This window comes from Cherax quadricarinatus, chromosome 17, assembly GCF_038502225.1.
Source record: "Cherax quadricarinatus isolate ZL_2023a chromosome 17, ASM3850222v1, whole genome shotgun sequence".
Classification (NCBI taxonomy): Eukaryota; Metazoa; Arthropoda; class Malacostraca; order Decapoda; family Parastacidae; genus Cherax; species Cherax quadricarinatus.
The window spans coordinates 3,775,726-3,795,629 of record NC_091308.1 but is presented as its reverse complement, the minus strand read 5'-3'; the positions used below and the strand labels follow the sequence as shown (position 1 = coordinate 3,795,629).

The 19,904-nt window shown below is 38.9% G+C and overlaps 1 protein-coding gene across 1 annotated transcript; it reads right to left on the bottom strand.

Moving 5' to 3' along the window:
- Positions 1-4,646: 4,646 nt before the first annotated feature.
- Positions 4,647-19,568, bottom strand: LOC128686441 (sodium-coupled monocarboxylate transporter 1). The gene is made up of 12 exons (XM_053773363.2): positions 19,451-19,568; positions 16,335-16,578; positions 13,740-13,873; positions 13,135-13,323; positions 12,643-12,797; positions 11,091-11,231; positions 10,252-10,470; positions 9,122-9,240; positions 7,837-7,991; positions 7,289-7,533; positions 5,393-5,493; positions 4,647-5,045 (listed from the first exon to the last, which is right to left on the bottom strand). Exons 2-12 carry the CDS (start codon positions 16,573-16,575, stop codon positions 4,870-4,872), a joined length of 1,875 nt encoding a protein of 624 aa, XP_053629338.2. The 5' UTR covers positions 16,576-16,578; positions 19,451-19,568; the 3' UTR covers positions 4,647-4,869.
- Between the last annotated feature and the right edge of the window lie 336 nt (positions 19,569-19,904).

Below are 19,904 nucleotides of genomic sequence, written 5' to 3'. Positions count from 1 at the left end.
AAAATCTCCCAACTCCTGCCCCAAACATCTTCCTAATGGGGGATTTCAACTTGAGACACCTACAACGGAGGAGTGTAGCTTATTTAAATAATGTTATAGCAGAAATCACTGCAGGAGGCAGCTGAGATGAAAATTCCCACACACACGAGCTACTAAATCTCTGCACCAAATTCACCTTAAACCAGCAAGACTAGAAAATACACTGGACCCCATCTTCAGCAACGACGATCTGATCCGTAATATATCCGCATCAAAGACAATACACTCAGATCACAACATAATAGAGGTACAGCAAAATGGTATTAGTTATGAGGGTGCCTTCACAAAATTGGATTTCAGTAACAAAAACATACACTAGGAACAAGTAAACCATGTGCTAAATGAAACAAGATAGGAAGATATCCTAATCAACACGGATCCGAACCAATGTCTAGAAAAAAATTAACTCTGTGCCACCTGAGGTCTCCTCAAGGCAGATTCCATTAAGAAAAAGAAAGAAGATGTAAACAAGAAAGAGAAAGATGCTCCCTATGCTGGCAAAGGCGAAGAATCATAGAGCTGCTGAGAGGGGCCAGTATTTCTGAAATTCGAAGGGAGGCACTGGTCAGAGAAATAGAAAATATCGAACTTCAGCTTGAGGAATCTTACAGGAGACAAAAATCTCAGGAAGAACTTAAAGCCATAAATGAAACTGAAACGCGAAACACTTCTCTTATGCTAAATCTAAGGCGTGACAAAGGAATAACAGGAAAAGTTGGTAGACGGATCTATAACTTCCTGACAAATAGAACACAAAATGTAACAGTAAACAGTAAAGTCTGAGGCAGCTACGGTGAAAAGCTCTGTTCCACAAGGCACAGTACTCGCTCCCATCCTGTTCCTCATTCTCATATCTGTCATAGACAGAGATGTAAGCCATAGCTCCATGTCTTCCTTTGCGGATGACACTCGATCGAATTGGCATGACAGTTTCCTCCATCGAAGACACTGTAAAGACTACAAGCGGACATCGACCAAATCTTCAAATGGGCCGCAGAAAACAGTGTGAAGTTCAATGAAGAGAAATTTCAACTACTCAGATGTGGAAAACTTCAGGAAATTAAAACTTTATCAGAGTATAAAACAAATTCTAACCAAACAATCGAGCAAAAAACTAATGTGAAAGATCTGAGAGTGATAATGTCAGAGGCTCTCACCTTCAAAGACCGCAATAACGTATCTACCTCATCTGCTAGAATAATGATAGGATGGATAATGAGAACCTTCAAAACTAGGGATGCAAAGCCCATGATGATTCTCTTCAAATCGCTTGTTCTCTCGGTTCGACTACTACTGTACACTAACTAGCAGACGAAATTGCTGACCTGGAGAATGTACAGAGAACTTTCACGGCATGCATAAGTACGGTAAAGCACCTAAATTACTGGGAACGGTTTAAGTCCCTTGATTTGTATTCCTTATAGCGCAGGCGAGAAAGATACATGATAATATTCACCTGAAATCCTAGAGGGATTAGTATCCAACTTGCACACGAAAGTCACTCCCTACGAAAGGAAAAGACTCGTCAGGAGATACAACTTTCCCCCAATGAGAAGCAGGGGGGCCACGAGTACACTACGAGACAACACAGCAAGTGTCAGGGGCCCAAGACTGTTCAACTGCCTTCCAGCATACTTAAGGTAGATTACAAATAGTCCCCTGTCGTCTTGAAGAAGGCGCTGAACAGGCACCTAAAGTCAGTACCTGTCAGCCGGGCTGTGGTTCGTACGTCGGTTTATGTGCGGCCAGCAGTAACAGCCTAGTTGATCAGACCCTGATCCACCACGAGGCCTGGTCTCAGACCGGGCCGCGGGGGCGTTGACCTCCGGAACCCTCTCCAGATTAACTCCAGGCAGACACCTGTAAGACTGCTTTACAGAGACACATGTAAGATATCTTCACATAGACACCTGCAAGGTAACTCCTCCATCCATTACAAGCTACTCCACAGCTGTTACAGGCTTCTCCACAGTTGTTATAGGCTTTTCCACAGCTGTACTAGTCATTCACAGTTGTTATAGGGTCCTCCACCGTTGCTACAACCTTCTCCATTGCTGTTAGAGGCTTCTCCACAGCTGCTAAAACTTCCGTTACAGATGTTAGAGGCTCCTCCATAGCTGTTTCAGGTTCCTCCACAGCTGCACTCGGGTCATTCACAGCTGTTAGAGGTTCCTCCACAGCTGCTACAACCTTCTCCATAGCTGTTAGAGGCTCCTCCACAGCTGCACAAGAATCACTCATAGCTATTACAATCTCCTCCACAATTGTTGCAGGCTCCTCCACAGTTGTTACAGACTCCTCCGCAGTTGTTACAGTCTCCTACATAGTTGCTCCTCCACAACGGCATTAGTCATTCAGAACAATAAAACTGACCTGATATTCCTCTCTCCTCCTCTCAAGATTTCCTCAGAGATGGTAAACTTCACCTGCGTCTCGGGAGAAATCATTTACACAGCTTCACTTGCAAGTTCTTCGTATCAAAACAAGTCTTTCACACCTCCCAGGGCAGGGTGTTGATCCCACAACCGGGGTATTGTATCCTCTTTAACAAGATGCGACTGCTGAGAGGAAGACTGTTGTACCTATACTGAACTTCTTCCCCGTTCATTCCTGACATCCATGGTCAAGTCTGGCTGGGAGATGAGTTTCTCTGTAGCAATCAGTGGATGGAGGATCAAGCCTCCAGCACCACCTGTGGTGACCCACATGAGTTTCATATGAATTTAAGAGCAATAATAATAATAATAATAATAATAATAATAATAATAATAATAATAATAATAATAATAATAATAATAATGAAATCTTTATTTCTACAAGGACATGTACAAGACATACAGGCCTAGCTGACATCAATGACATACTATATAGAAAGCCACTTGTTATGCAGAGCATTTCGGGAAAATTAAGTAAATTTTGTCCCGGGATGCGACCCACACCAGTCGATTAACACCCAGGTACCCATTTTGTACTGATGGATGAACATAGACAACCGGTGTAAGAAAACACGCCGCCCAATGTTTCCACCCTCGCCGGGAATCGAACCCGGACACTCACCATGTTAAACAAGTGCTTTTGCCACCAGGCCAAGGGCCTGGTCAAGGGCCATGATATTTTCACAGTCGCTCCATAACTCTCGACTGGCTGGAGCAACTTACTGATTCTTCAGATACTGGACACCTATTTTCTCAGTACGTAGACGGTACAGTGAGATCTTTTTTCATACCTGTCAGAAATACCGCACCGTAATTTCGCACGTTCTACTTAACAACATTAATCAATCGTATCGTTTTGCCGCCATCCTTGTACCCGAGTCCACCGACTAGGAAAACTGAAATTACTTAGCCTTGCAAAATAACAAAAGATGACTCGATATAAAATAATATCAAATATTATGGTAATCTTAGGAAACACTATAATATTAAATATAATATTAACCGGTGGCCTGGTGGATAAAGCTCTCGCTTCACACGCGGAGGGCACGGGTTCGATTCCCGGCGGGGTGGGAAACATTTCGATGTGTTTCCTTACGCCTGTTGTCAAGTTCACCTAGCAGCAAATAGATGCCTGGGTGTTAGTCGACTGGTGTGGGTCGCATCCTGGGGAACAAGATTGAGGACCACAATGGAAATCAGACACAGTCCTCGATGGCGCACTGATTTTCTTGGGTTATCCTGAATGGCTAACCCTCCGGGGTTAAAAATCCGAAGAAAATCTTATCTTATTTTATCAAGAGTAAGATGCATTACTAGTTGTACAATTAGACGATGTCAGTCAAATGAAATGAAATCTGTTATTAACAAAAGTTTGTCTACATTGGAGGTAAGGCATGAGGAATGACTCACGTACCAGAGGAAGAGTCTAAAAGGAGGAGGAGGAGCAGCAGCAGAAGTGGTGGGAAGGACCAATTCGTTTCCTCTTCTTTCTGCTTTAGGTCAACAGCACTGATTCTTGGATAAACTGAATATATATACCTCTTGGTGTGCATACACTGAAAGACACCTCTCGATGTATATACGCTGAGAAACATAGTAGGAGTAGTAGTAGTAGTAGTAGGGCAATGAGAAGCAAGTAGTGGAAGTGAAACAGGGGGCAGTAGTAGTAGTTGTTGTATTAGTGTAGTTAGTCTATAGGAACAAGAGAACAGAGGGCCACTGCAGGAGAGTTAATGGCCCACGAGGGAAGGACAAAATCCCAGTGGGACAAAAAACCCATAGGACAGAACGCAACAAAGCAGTAGATAGGAAGGCAAAGAAAATAAAATAGGAAAGTGAGCCATCAAGCATTGCGATTACATTAAAGCGTTGCATTACATTACATTCATGGGGTCAGCTAAACCCGTAGGGGTCATACAGCGCTTGGGGGAAGAGAAGGTAATGAGGGTTGATCAAAGGAAAGGAAAGGCAGGTTCAATTCCTTTGATCAAGAACCCTCCCTCTCCCGACCCCTCACCAGCATCAAGGAACCTCGGTTGAGGGGTCAACATTACACAGACCGAATTTGATGCCATCTTTAGCAACTTTTTGACGAGAAAATTTCAAACGAATTTTAGACGGTTTAAACACATGGATGTGACACATTTCTACATGTCAACCGAAGAAACGTGAGAGAGTAAGTTTTATATATTATTCTTCATCTGTTATTATGTTATACATCTCAGAGTTAAAACTAACGCTTAGTACATAGTAAAAATACATATATAATGTGTAACAGCAGTGATTCATTGCCTTCCACGAAATGAATAGGTCAAGTTCTTTTCCGACGGTACATTCCCGTTTTGAGATTGTTTAAAATTTCTGTATATTAAGAAAGTTTACAAGTATATAACAACTAGGAGGGTGTGTTGAGGTTCATAGGGTTTGGTAAGACCAACATGTTCACTGCTTCCTCCTCAGTGACAGTCTCTTGCTTGCTGGTGCTGCGATCGCTGAAGAAGTTCCACATTCTTTGGTAGACTCGGGCAAAAGCAGGATTCACCCCGTCTGTCTCATGCGGCGGGACGACACCTGAGATTATCAAAGAATTCTTATATTTATGGCTACAAACAGTGATAACTAAAAAAAATATATTATTATGGTTAAATCATTTTAACTGGGCACTCACAATATATCATCACTATTAAAGAATTTATAATTTAACTCGCAAAACAAATTATTACGACTAAAAAAATTATAGGCGAATCCTCGAAAAAAGCTAAAATACATTTTTAAATGTCAAGTCTTAATGGCTGTGATTTAATTTTCTATAAAATGGTTAATATTGTTAATACTGCTGATAACATTTTCATGAAGGTTCGTGTGTATCCTGTTAGCGGGTGTTGGTAAACCAGCAGAAATGACATTTTATTACTTACCAGTACAGAGAGAGACGAGGCTGCTGATTACAAGTGTCACCACCACGCAAAAAGCGCCAGTATAGCAGTAGGATATCTCGTATATGGTTTTACTTGACATCCTGTAAAAAAATGTTCATTGGGAAGTCTTGTATTTGTTTCACTTATTTCGCATATTCAAAATACACATGTTTATTAAGAAATTATCAGCTAATTTGGCAGTGTTAAGAGACCATTTCAAATGTAACTCTTTTGGCGACCTGACAATTAAAATGAAAAAAAAAAATTATCATGAAATCTAACCTGGGAAACTGTGCAAATAGCTCCATGAATCTTTCCCAAGATACATTACACCAACACTAAAATTGAAGCCGGTCGAATAAGGCGTTCTCAAGAAATAAACGAAAATTTGTGAGAAGGAAAGTGTGGAAAATACTGTACATATTTTCCAGAAATTCAGTATTTATATGTAAATAGATGTCCATACTGTATTTAATAATATTTATGTCATAGAAAACGGAAAGCCTGCGTCTGCGCAGACGAGACTCGCCATCTTGGTTTTGAATTTTGTACAAACGTTGGTGTACTGGGAAGAATTTTTCGTGCTCTAGAGGTTAAAATTGTGTTGACACCTCTCAAATAGGAGGCGGAATTGGTGGATGTGCATTCCTGCATAACTTGAGATATCAGATGACTGGACAAGACAGCTCCAGGAACCTCAGATAAGCTCTCTAGATTTGTGTATAATTCTGGCCAGTGTTTTCATAAATTTAGTTAGTGAGGTTTTTCTGAGTATGATACAACTTAATATCCAGTCAAATTGGTGAGTGATATTAAGATATATTTTCCTTCTGTTATGTAATTGTGTATATATATAACCATTTATTATTTTTAATATACAGTCCACAAATTTATATATTTACCAGTATTCCTGGTGTATGTATATTTCATTTAATTAATAGGTCCAGAGCAACTTGTGGTTATATGACAGTGGTAGGTATCGAAGGGGGACATTTTTTGCAACCTAGGTGTCCCAAATTCCTACTTGTCTATGTAACATTGATAAATAATAATTATCTTTGTTATCATTTTCTGTTATGTATATAATGAGTTACATTCAGATAAATGTAATTTTCCACAGAAAGCAAGTGAAAATGCTGCTGAGTTTTAATTAAGATACACGAGAGTATGAAATCGATTAGAAGAGGCATTCTCTTGTTATTACATGGGAAACACTTGTTTTAAAATTGGCAATTTGAAATTTACACAGCTCAAAGTGAGTGATGAGCTTCACTTTAATAAACTCTCACAAATGGCAAAAGTTTGAAGGCGATCAGAAAAGGCATTCCTCAGCAACTGATCTGATTCAAACGATTCACCATTTAATGTTTAACTGTTTCAGCAACATTTCAAATCTGCACCTACCCGAACTAAACTTGTGGGTGTATTTTTGAAGCCAATCAAAAGAAGCATTCTTTAGTTATTGAATAAAAATTAATGTCACTATTTATTCAATAAAACCGGGCAAATTGGAACTTATGCTTTCCAATCGCAGTGTGAGCCTAGTGTTCGGGAAAAACCACGGCAGTGGCGATAATTTGAAGCCGATGTGATGAGTCATTCTCCAGTTGCGACACGGATTCCAACGATCCGTATTGTAATTGGCCCTAAGATGCACAAGCCAACGATAATTGTAAGAATAAGTAACGTGAGCAATAATATGTCATAGAATTTTCCCAAGTCTGTTTGCAGCTGTACAGGAAACTTAAATTTCTCACTTATGAAGAAGCTAATGTTAATAGCAGTTAGGTCCAGGAAGAGTCGAAACATCTCTGAGTTTTTCCTTTCCGATTTGTCGGTTGGTTTTTCAATTGTTCCAGTAGCATTATGGTGACTTCTATTCTTCATGGTACTTACTCCTGGACAGCTGTTGTATTAACAAGGAGAGTATCAGTGACTGAAATGTTGACAAGGTGAACATCAGTCAGCAAGATGTTGGTAAGAGAGTTATTGACGGTGGTATTGAAGAAGTGAGTGAGGTTTCCTGAGCAGCCCTCGATGGACAGTGGAAGTCTAGCAGGCGAGCCACCTCCTCGCAAGAACTTCCCGATAACAACCCAGACGCTAAACACGAGAGAGGTGAGGAAACCCACAATGGCACCCTGAAAAGTAATATATGCTCGAAAACATTAGTTTGAATGGAAAAAAGCCGCATTATTTTGCTGTCTTGGGTAACCCTGGGTTACTTATCCTCCAGGATCAAATACCCTTTATAAAGGGTGACTTGTTCTTGATTCACGAAATCGTTGTAACACGATTGCAATTCACCGAACGAATAACACAGTGACTTGCGAATTCCAGGACTTGCTTGTCAAGGGATTCGAGTCCCACCCGTTCTATGGTTTGTCTTATTCTTCTATTTAGAATGATTTTGAAGTATAACGTAGCTATAATGTTTGTCGTACCTGTGCGCTCACCCACGGCATACAGATTCCCGAGATAAAGAGGCCACTCAGAGGTCCACTGATGGCTGAAAGAATGCTGCTGGCAACGTGATGGATGCTGCCCAATTTCTCTACCATGAGACTCATGATTATGGCTGCCAGGCCGGATCCCACGGCTGAAGTCAACAAAGGGAAAACATTAGTGTTTATTCCCCTCATTATTCTCGAGTCAGAACTCTTGATTGACAGGTTGAAAGACCAAAATCGATTTTTGTACAAAAATGTTTCAACATTTTTATTTATTTAGTAATACTACACAAAAGAAGCCAAAAAAAATCACTTTAGTGTCAGCAAAATTTTTAGAATTTCTCTGATTCTCACTCAACTGCTTGTACGTTTCAGATATTCGCATTTAGAATGAACTACAAGTAAACCTCTAACACTTATCCAGCGTAACCTCAGCCTGTAGGCGATAACTGGTTAGTAAAGGGGGTTTAAAGCCTGTCGACTACACGATGGTTATTAAGGCTGCACGGTAATCTCACCACCATGCAAGAAGACTTTAACACCTAAAATAGGAAATACAGGTCTTAGGATGTTTATGTTGTGAGTGTAGATAATGTTATAAAAGTATCGTTTAAATATAAGATAATTAGAAAATGAAAGCCAGATTCTTTTAGAAATTTTAATCCTCAGTAAAACACTTTCAGATGTTTATATCAACAGCAATAAGATAACTGCAATTATTAATTTTAATACTGTTCTGAAGAGGAATCAATAATATTTTCGGTCTGTAAAAGAAAATGGAAAATTTTTGGCATTAACTGTAAGTGGCGCCCGTCTTTTCCTTTTAATTTTATAGAACTTCGTGTTTATATACAGGGGATGGTAACAGCTGTTTATGAGGCATACAGAGTTGGAGAGGCAGTGTAATGCCAATAATCAGTCGCCAGTGACCCAGTAATAAAGGGAACAAAATGGGACAGAACAGCATAATGAGCAGTTAGAAAACAAGTGACTGAGTTAACACTGATCCACTTACAGTTAAACAGTATTAAAACGAGAACCTTTGTGATTTGTTATTCCTAGTTCCGAGACTTGTGTTAGAATTATGCAGAGATGCAACTGTAATCAACTACTAAACTCTGAACTATCGTCAATAAACTTTGTGACCTCGTTCAACCTCCTTTCCCCCGCAGTTCCTCACTGGTGTCAAGAGATTAGACTCACTACAAGACATCGGAATGATAAAAAAACAAAGAAAGAGGCTGACTTTTACACAAGGAACTGTGGAGTTAATACTCACAGAGGAGTTTGATAATATTGGTGGCTTTGGCATCACTAAGACGGTGGTAGTAAGGGCGATCCTTCAGGAAGTCCTCCCATATTACACAAGCACAAGAGTTGCCACAGGAGGATAGTGTACTGGTGATGGGTAGAGGTGGTGAGGGACATTATCACTTTTATTGTAGGAAATGTAGTTTGCTCGTGCAGCAAACTTTATTTACATTTCATTTTAATTTATAAATATTTATTAATTTTATGCAGTTTTAAATCTTAAAAAAATGTAAATAAATAAATTTAAATGAGTGGAGATCCTTTTCTGCAGTCAATTATAAAAATTAAGCAAATAAATGAGCTTTTAATTTATTTAATATAGCCAGTCTTACTAGTATAGCCACACTTATTTTTGTCTAATATTCGCTTCACTTCACTTTATATTAAGTCCTTTAATATTTAACCTACAACGGGGAATCTGATTCCCCATTGGTCATGATGGGAGACCTGTGACTGCTCTTTGAAATTCTCAATACGTTTCGTGAAATACTAAATAACTGGATATTCTATTAAGACCTCAATCCACAGACACTACAGTGATAAAGCGTCAGTACTTAAGACTGGTTAGAGCAAAATCTCAGCGTATATGTATACACTCTGATGCAACACACTCAAACAGACAATATTAACATTGTAGAATAAGCCATATGGAGATGGAAGCCTTTAGCTCAAAATCTTTCGCCCTCTTTGTACATCGTCAGGAGCTATGCAGTGCTGCAAGGCTAGGAACAGATAGTAGGGGGGAAATTCTCTCTTAGGCAAGGCAGAAGCGTTTTAAAGCATCAGGTCATTGTCGCTGTGACATGGCCCGACGCCCCTGCTATCTGTTGCTAGGACTGCAACACTGCATAGATCTGACGACGCACAAAGAATGCGAGAGATCTTGAGCTAAGGATTTCCATCTCCATGTGGCTTGTTCTGCATACGCTCAGATATGCACTTACCTATAGTAACCCGATGACCCAAGACGCTCTACTTTTAACTCGCCCCCAGCATAAATACCTTTTCGCTCTCCTTATTTCTTTGTATTCGGCAGAATACAAAGAAATATCAGTGATCTAAAAAGTGTATGCTCATGATAGGCACCTGGGGACTCACCTGAGGACACCACCATACACAGCAGCGACGAAGACACCAGACATCCCCGACAGGTGACTCAACTTGTCAGACACCAAGAACGGGATAATCTGGTCAGGTTTGGATATCCTGCCTGACGTGAGTGGGTCACACTTGCTGTAGGTGGCGAAGGCGACAAGCCCGGAGAAGTCGAAGACAATCCATAACAAGAACAACCCAATCAAGAAGAACAGCACTAGTCTGCGGTAAAAGATAATCTCGTTTCAAATCTCGTGAAAGGTAAACAAAATTTCCTCTTAGAATCTTTGTGTTGTTTGCCTGAAGTTTAGCTTTCATCATCTTATTATTATTATTATTATTATTATTATTATTATTATTATTATTAATTCAAGCGCAGATATGTATTAACTTTTTCAGCACGTAACTAAGGTTGGTAAAATCTTAAAATATACAGGATTTACTGCATCTAGATAACAACAATTTGTAGTCCCTTGTAAAATCAGCGATACCTGTATTTTGAAACAGTTAATGATGGAGTTGACGTCGCCAGTACTTTGTCAACTATCTTGGGTGTAGTGTACTATCTACGTGAGTTATTTTCACTCACAGGATGAGCAGCGCTGCTCAGTAAATCGCAATTGAGGGAAAAATAAGGTTTTTGGTTGAGGCAAGATTATTTTGTTCTTATTATATAGTTTTACCTACGGCAGAAATAACTCATCCTACAGAGTTTGGCTCACACAAGGCCTCTTGCTTGCACTGGAGGTTGGGGGTTAGTGAATTCCTCTAGGATAGCGTAGAGACCAGAACACTTCCATTATTTAAAGCATTAAAACTACTGGCATGTAGGCTCCATTTACCTTTGTGCTGTTTGCAGGGTCTTTAGAGAAGCGAACCTCTGGTAGGAGCTCTGGTTGAAGCCCACATCGCTGACAATGAGGTAACAACCGTACACCATGGTGGAGAGCAACGTGTGGCGCTCGTAGAGGCTTGTGTTCAGGCTGCAAAAACCAAGTCAAAACTTTGATTACATTTTTTCAATTACTCCTCTTAGATGATTTTTTTTATTAAAAATGGTTTATTTAATGTAATATAACCCAACATATCATAGTAATATGACATTTCAATTTGGGGTTTCCTTTTCTCATAGAATGCAACACTTATATTCCCAGACACCTATTTACTGCACCTATTTACTCATATGTATGAAGCCGGGAATTAAACCTGGGTATTTTTTTGGTTGTCAGTCGAACGCCGACTAGTCAGATATATTTTACTGTGTGAAACTTCTGTAAATTATTGTGTTTCTGCTATGAACTTTTAGTTAGTTAGGTTAAAAGAAACTCAGCTTCATGAGGTTCATTATATGAAATATACACTGACAATGAAGAATACTTTATTCCATGAAGCAGGGATTGAGGTAAATACTCTCGATGAATATACAGTCAGAAATACACACTTCTCTGTGTATTAACATTACTATTTGTATTTGAGAGCATATATACATCTTCACCTAGCGCCCCGTCATGGTTGTAACTCAGGTGGAGGGCTCAAGAGCTAGAGTGGGAATTTTTCTCCCTTTCCTTATATTGAATCTAATTACCTTCCAAGACTCCCCTTGCTCACCATCTGCACGTGTCTGTAGTATTCAACACACCAGTGTTTACTATTGCTCTCTAAGTTATCAGGTACAATTAAGCAATCCAGGTATTTTAGTAAAACTAGCCAAGTCTAGCTCTGGTTTTCAACAGTAGTTTTGATAAATCATATATTACTGACTCAAACTTAATCTTATGTCACTGGTATAATATTAATGCTGGTGCAGGATTGTTGCCGCTAGTGGCAGTGACATTAGTAACTTGAAAAAAATGGTTATAACGTGGACAACAACAATAAATTTGCTACTGTGGTAACAAAGTATATATTTTAGACCACTTCGAGTCTGCTGATTTACAGTCCAAAATAAGAACATAACACGTTGGTCTTTTTAGTAACAAAAAACGCTGGAAATACTGCACATGAAAAGTTTATATGGCTAACCTATGGCTTGTGAGTGTAAGTTGTCTGAGATGACTGTCTCAGTGTTGGTATCCTACCATGTAGTTTTCCCAGAATACTCCTATATGTGGAACTTTGAATGAATTTCCATAGATTGTCAAGACATTAAGTTGATATCTTTACATTACACTCATAATAACAGAAACCTTTAGAAAGCCATGAAGCACGGATTTACAAAATTAAAAAAATATCTGAGTTCTAAGCTGTGTTTATTAGATCCAATAGTGAATTGCGAATGCACACAATATTATACATCTGATAACGTAAAAAGCGTATTCGTTTTATTATCACTACATTTATATTAGAGGGCACCCTTAATCAGATGAAATATACGAACCATCATGAAAAACTCACTCAAAAAATTTAATGCGACCTCCCTGGAGAGCGATGTCCCAAACGTTGTCAACACCGCCCAGGTCAACACAACAGATGATGACCACCGCCAGCACTCCACCGAACATGATCAGTGTCTGTAGCACGTCAGTGTACACCACGGCCCTAACACCTCCCTGTGGGACAAAACTACATTAGCAGTGTCTAGAGCACATCAGTGTAACCAGTGTTCCCCTGTGTCAACCCTTAACATATTGTACAGTATTTAAATGCAAGGTGCAATCCTTTAGTATTCTAATCTTCACTTATATATTTATACTTACTATAAAAGACAGTTTCTCTAACTTCCATATATACGAGCTAAATATACATGTTATAATTTAAATGATATATTAATATGGAGTGAGTGATGATGGAAGTGTTTCTTCTCTTTTTGGGTCACGTTGTCTTGGTGGGAAACAACGGATGTCTTTAATGTGTGAAATAATTCTTAACCGGAAATGTCATACTCACAATTGTTATATAGAAGGTGCATATGATGCCCATGGTGAGCGTGGACGCCCATATAGAGATGCCAGTGACAGTAGATAAAGCCAGTGTAGGAGCATAGAGGACTACACCCATGTAGATAACGTTTGTAAGCAACAAACACAACGTTGTTAATGTCCTCAGTAACCGTGACCCAAACCTTATCTGAATATACTGCATGATGCAATACAATCACGAAAAAAAAAATTGAGCTACGGTGAAAAAGAACCATTACACCAGCTATCGTGATGTATTAATTACATTACTATGGACTTGAAATTGATTTCTCTTTCACTGTCGTCATATTGAATAATACAAGATGTTCCACCAGTTACACTGAGTTGAAGGTTATACAAAGAAACACTTAACGAAATCTTTCCCTTCCCAAGGTATGAAAAATATATTATTATTATTATAATCAAGGGGGAAGCGCTAAACCCGGAGGATTATACAGCGCCTGGGGGGGGGGATGTGGAAGGCATTCAGGCTTAATTCGGGGAACTGGAGCACAGATCCAATTCCCTAAATCAAGAGCCCCTCACCAACATCAAGGAACCTTCCTTGAGGGGATGAAAAATATAACAACTGACCTCGTTGATGGAGACAAGTTTGAGCTGGTAGAACGTTGGTAGGATGACTAGACCCACGAAGATACAACCCGGGACGCAGCCTAGCAGAGCCATGGCAAGTTGTGTACCGAAGAAATATATCTCGGTAGGTTTACCTGAGTCAGACGGTTGTGTTAGTGGGGATGAGGGACACAGATTACCTTATGCTGTGAAACAGACTAAATACTCGTAAAACACCTTCATTTCTTACCAAATTATGATAAACACTGTAATATTTATTTGTAGACCAGCCAATAAGTTTTCATTAGACATGTTATTTGTTCAACGTAATATATACATGCCAAATGTATTATTATTTTATTTGGTAATTCCAACTTAGTATTTGGATTCATACGTAAATAAAGATTTGCTGTTAATGTTAGGTTAATATTAAGTCATGTGTGGTGTCACTGAAACAGCCTCAAGTTACTTTACAATGACTTGTACAAAGCCTCACTTGTTACAAGAACGTTTGGCGTTAGGCAAGAATAATCAGGGCAATTTGTGACTAGGCATGGGCCAGTGGGTGACTTGGACATGCCTCCCATGGGCCAGTAGGCCTGCAGCAGTGTTCCTTCTTTCTTATGTTCATTAGTTAGCGCAACATTTATCTCTAGGTGCGAATTCCAGATTCGACTTTTTTGCTTGTATAAGTCGGGTGCGGATCTTGAATGTCCGTAGGTTATCAATGAATCATAATTTCTGTGTTCAGTAAAGATAGTTAGCGACCAAGTATTAGTTGTCTCTGAGTCACTCTTCTTTATACCTGGAGAGGGTTATTATTATTATTATTATTATTATTATTATTATTATTATTATTATTATTATTATTATTATTTGGTGGGAACTGTGGTTGTGTTAAAATATCTGGTCTTATACTACACATAAGAACATGAAGAAGGAACAGTCACCAAGTCACCTCCCGGCTTAGACCAAAGACCCACCTAGTCAGGTCAGGTCACATCCACTTAAAGAAGGGGCACGGAATCAGATCTATTAGCACAACTAGTCAGGTCTAGCTCACACTCACCCACACCCACTCATGTGTTTATCCAACCTACTTTTAAAACTACACGTCTTAGCTTCTATGACGGTACTCGAGAGTTTGTTCCACTCATCCACAACTCTATTACCAAACCAGTACTTTCCTATATCCTTCATGAATCTGAATTTTTCCAACTTAAATCCATTGCTGTGAGTCCTGTCTAGGCTAGATATTTTTAGCACGCTATTTACATTCCTTATATTTATTCCTGTTTTCCATTTATAAATCTCAATCATATGCCCCCCTAATTCTACGCATTTTTAGAGAGTGCAAATTCAGGGCCCTCAGTTTGTTCTCATAAGGAAGATTTCTGATACATGGGATCATTTATGTCATCCTCCTTTGTACGTTTTCCAGTGCATTTATATCCATTCTGAATTTGCATGTTGAATACCCACAAAAACACGATCCTATATGATAGTATCCTACTATTGACACAGTCTTAGGATTGATATCATTCCTCAACTCACATGACCTCGTCAAGCAGAATTCTAATGAAGAGTCCCACTGGAGTGACAAAATATGACATCCAAGAGTGGAAGATCTGGCCTGCAAGCAGCTACTGCGGAAATTAACTTAGGTGTGAATTTCGCCTTGAAGTTAAATTACTCCTCAAACAAATTATAACTTGAAACTGACACTGTAATGTTCAATTTTATTATTCATCTCTAAAATAATCACATTTAAAAACTAGTTTGAAATTATCTGAAACTATTTTGTGGTCGTAGTCATGCACATGACGGGACATACCACTGCTGTCACTGCCTGCTCTAATATTTCTTTCGTGTTCATGCCCATTTATTTCAACTACCTGTTTATCCTTCCATTACTTTCTCGTGACACTTAAAAAAAGAAAGCAAATAAACACCTTTGTCAATTTCCATGGATTAAATTTTGGCTATAAATCTGTTGATCAGTATTTTGTAACTATGTCACATTAATTCCCACTGTGACATATATATTCTGTATCTTTCATCGTTTCATTATAATATAGTGCTATGCATTTACTGACATCTTTACATTTAAGAATCTGAAGTGCGTAAAAAGATTCTCTCTCAAGAGTGTTACTACAGCGTTACTACACTGATGATTTTTGTTCTGTATTTGACTAAGACCACAACTTCTGTGGTAATAATTGAATATTAATGCTTATGCTTAAATCTAATAATTGCATGCAGTGACGAATTGTTGAATTTAGCTTCATAGCGTTAAATACAAGCTTCCTTGTGTCTGGTGGGGAAATTTAATTTAAATACAATAATTCACGCTAAGGACAGCAGAAATATCAGCATAATTCTTGGAGGCCAGGTCGGTCTTTGAGGACAAGTTACCCTTGGATGTCAGGTCAACCTTGGAGATCGGGTTATGCCATGCTACATATGACGCCTGATTTGTCTCTGCTTATTGTAGCAGAGAGGCAAAGTAACATGGTGTAGTTATAAAAATAAGTGTTTCGTTAGCAGTGGATTTACTATAACATGTATGCATGTTAGAATACTTTATTCTATAGTTAACTGTTTCTTCACGCTAACCTAAAATCGAAATTGCAGAGATCCATCCTCCCAGCAGAGACAAGGCCACTGGTACTGGAGACATGGCCCTGCCTCCTAGCAGGTACTCTTGTGTGGTGGCTTTATCCCGGCTCCTGATGGCGCTGATCACCCCAATAGCGACGGACACCACTAGCATGAGAATGAACACCGTGTAGTCCATTGAGCTGAACCTTACGATCGCTTGTTCCTTTTCTGTTTCTGGCATCTCCGTCGTCTCCATCTCCTGCCAAACATCATGTTAAATGGCTTGTTATGGATTGTCATTTGTGAAGATACCACACTGCTGAGCCAAGTGTAAAAGTCTTCAAAGGTAAGCTAGACAAGTATCTCCGACATATGCCTGATTAACCAGTCTGTGATAAATATGTGGGTGAACTGACCACAGCAACAGCCTGGTTGACTAGGCAAGCACGAGATAAGTCTGGCTCAGAGCGAAGCTCCGGCAATAGAAAAACTCTCGAAACTCGTCAAAGTCATCAAAGTAAAACCAACACGCACAAACAGCATATACCCTTGATCGATTTCTTGGGGACTATCAGTACAGTTCGGCCTGAGACCTTGCTGATTAATGCATGGTCACCCAGGCCGCTGCTGCTAGAAGCACGAGCTAGTTGATTTGACAAGATTTGCAGGAAGCTATCCATTAACCTCTTGCTATTGTTCCCGCGTTTTTTTTAACATTTTCTGGTGGAGGTTGGAAGAGGAGGAAAGGTTTGAAGAATCATGAAATGTGGATGCTGGCACAGTGTTCCCTGATTGATCCTGTAGCACCCTACTTGTCACTGGGTTTATTCTGCGCTTCCTCCCGTATCTCAAATTCTAGTAGGTTGTTATGGTAGTGTGTAGATTAAGGACCTGGATCCTCATATATATATATATATAATATATATATAATGTATATAATATATATATAATGTATATAATATATATATAATGTATATAATATATATATAATGTATATAATATATATATAATGTATATAATATATATATAATGTATATAATATATATATAATGTATATATATATGTATATATATTTTATTATTATCACACCGGCCGATTCCCACCAAGGCAGGGTGGCCCGAAAAAGAAAAACTTTCACCATCATTCACTCCATCACTGTCTTGCCAGAAGGGTGCTTTACACTACAGTTTTTAAACTGCAACATTAACACCCCTCCTTCAGAGTGCAGGCACTGTACTTCCCATCTCCAGGACTCAAGTGTGTGTGTGTGTGTGTGTGTGTGTGTGTGTGTGTGTGAGGGAGAGAGTATGGAAGAGGTGAACGTATTCATATATTTAGGAGTGAACGTGTCAGCAGATGGGTTTATGAAGGATGAAGTGAATCATAGAACTGATGAGGGGGAAAAAGGTGAGTGGTGCACTTAGGAGTCTGTGGAGACGAAGAACTTTGATATGTATATATATATATATATATATATATATATATATATATATATATATATATATATATATATATATATATATATATATATATATATATATATATATATATATATATATATATATATATATATATATATATATATATATATATATATATATATATATATATATATATATATATATATATATATATATATATATATATATATATATATATATATATATATATATATATATATATATATATATATATATATATATATCAGATCCTACAAGAATCAAGCACCCAGCAGAGCTAGGTGTTTTTTACCTTGATCAGAAGACATACGGCGGTGTGGGTGCCTCTGAGCTAGTTTCATTCTACTCCCCGTTTGGTGTACTACCCTCCACATGCAGTATTTATATTACTGTAACCACGAACGAGTGGTATTTAATCGTTAACAACACTGCGACTACCCAAGGGCTTGAACCTGTGTCGTTTTGGCCCGCCTCATGGAGTAAAACGAAATTAGCTTAGAGGCACCCACACCACCGTATGTCCTTGGATCAAGATAATACACCTAGCTCTGTTGGGTGCTTGATTCTTGTAGGATTTGGTGGTCCTGTGGGTTAGACTGTCATGTGATTTTCGCTCACCATGAGGCGGGTTAAAACGACATGGGTTCGAGTCCTTAGCTAGTCGCAGTGTTGTTATTGATTAAATACCACTCGTTCGTGGTTATAATAATATAAACACTGCTTATAGGTTGGCCTAACGCTTTATATATGACAGCAACAAAGGACAGGTTTGGCCCCAGTTATTAATGTGGCTTACCTCACAACCTCAGATAAGAACATAAGAACATAAGAAAGAAGGAACACTACAACTCCATGTTGTTAGGTAAGACACATATGCAACAGTTAGGTATCTTTATTATGAAACGTTTCGCCTACACAGTAGGCTTCTTCAGTCGAGTACAGAAAAGTTGATAGAAGCAGAAGATACTTGAAGACAATGTAATCAGTCCATCACCCTTAAAGTTTTGAGGTGGTCAGTCCCTCAGTCTGGAGAAGAGCATTGTTCCATAGTATGAAACAATATGGAGATGAAGTGACAGGATGGAGCCTTATATAGCGCCAAGAGGTGAGACGTAGGTCACTAGAAGAGGTAAGAACTCAGATGTTGAGAGGTCAGGTCCCTCTCAAATCCAGCCGCTCTCACTAGTGGAAGTTGTCGAAGTTGATTGCATCGTCTTCAAGTATCTTCTGCTTCTATCAACTTTTCTGTACTCGACTGAAGAAGCCTACTGTGTAGGTGAAACGTTTCATAATAAAGATACCTAACTGTTGCATATGTGTCTTACCTAACAACCTGTCGGTATTTTATACCATTTTAATGTTCACTACAACTCCATGTTATAAATCTTGTCGAATTTCTCACTTAATTTAGTATTACATATACGTAAGACCCGAAACTGTGAATATCAACTGATTTATTCAGATATTATCTTTATTATCATCTTTATCGTATCCGGCAATATCCAGACATCAAATTAACCCTGTTACACTGTATAAAGAAAGGCATTATGTTTTTTTAATGCTTTTAATGATAACACATTTGGAACTAGATCAGGGACGCCTTAATATTCTAAGATTACGTAATTATTACGAATATAAAACCTAATCACATTTGAAAAGTCAGTGAATTACCTGCTGAAATAACCTGTTAGGTATTAGGTCGGTGGAGCTGAGAGAATAGAAGCACCAATCTCTACAACACTGGCAGCATGACTGGGCTAGCAACTGAAAGTATTGCCTGTATCCTGTAGGTGTGATGACTGTGGTGGTTGTGGTGGTGGTGGTGGTGGTGGTACTTCTATCCTCTGATGTAACTCCTTGTTGTCCATGACGCACTAGAAAACCAATCAGTGTAAAACGTTGCATTTGCCCCTTTTTTTTTTAACGAGATGTGCTTTGAGCATTTCAGAATCCGAAAGGTGTGCCCCCCCCCATGTACCTCTACACCAGTCCCCTGTACTTCACCAGTCACCTGTACCTCAACACCAGCCCCTGTACTTCACAAATCCCCTGTACCAGTCCCCTGTGCCTCTACACCAGTCCCATGTACCTCTGTACCAGTCCCCTGTACCTCAACACCAATCCC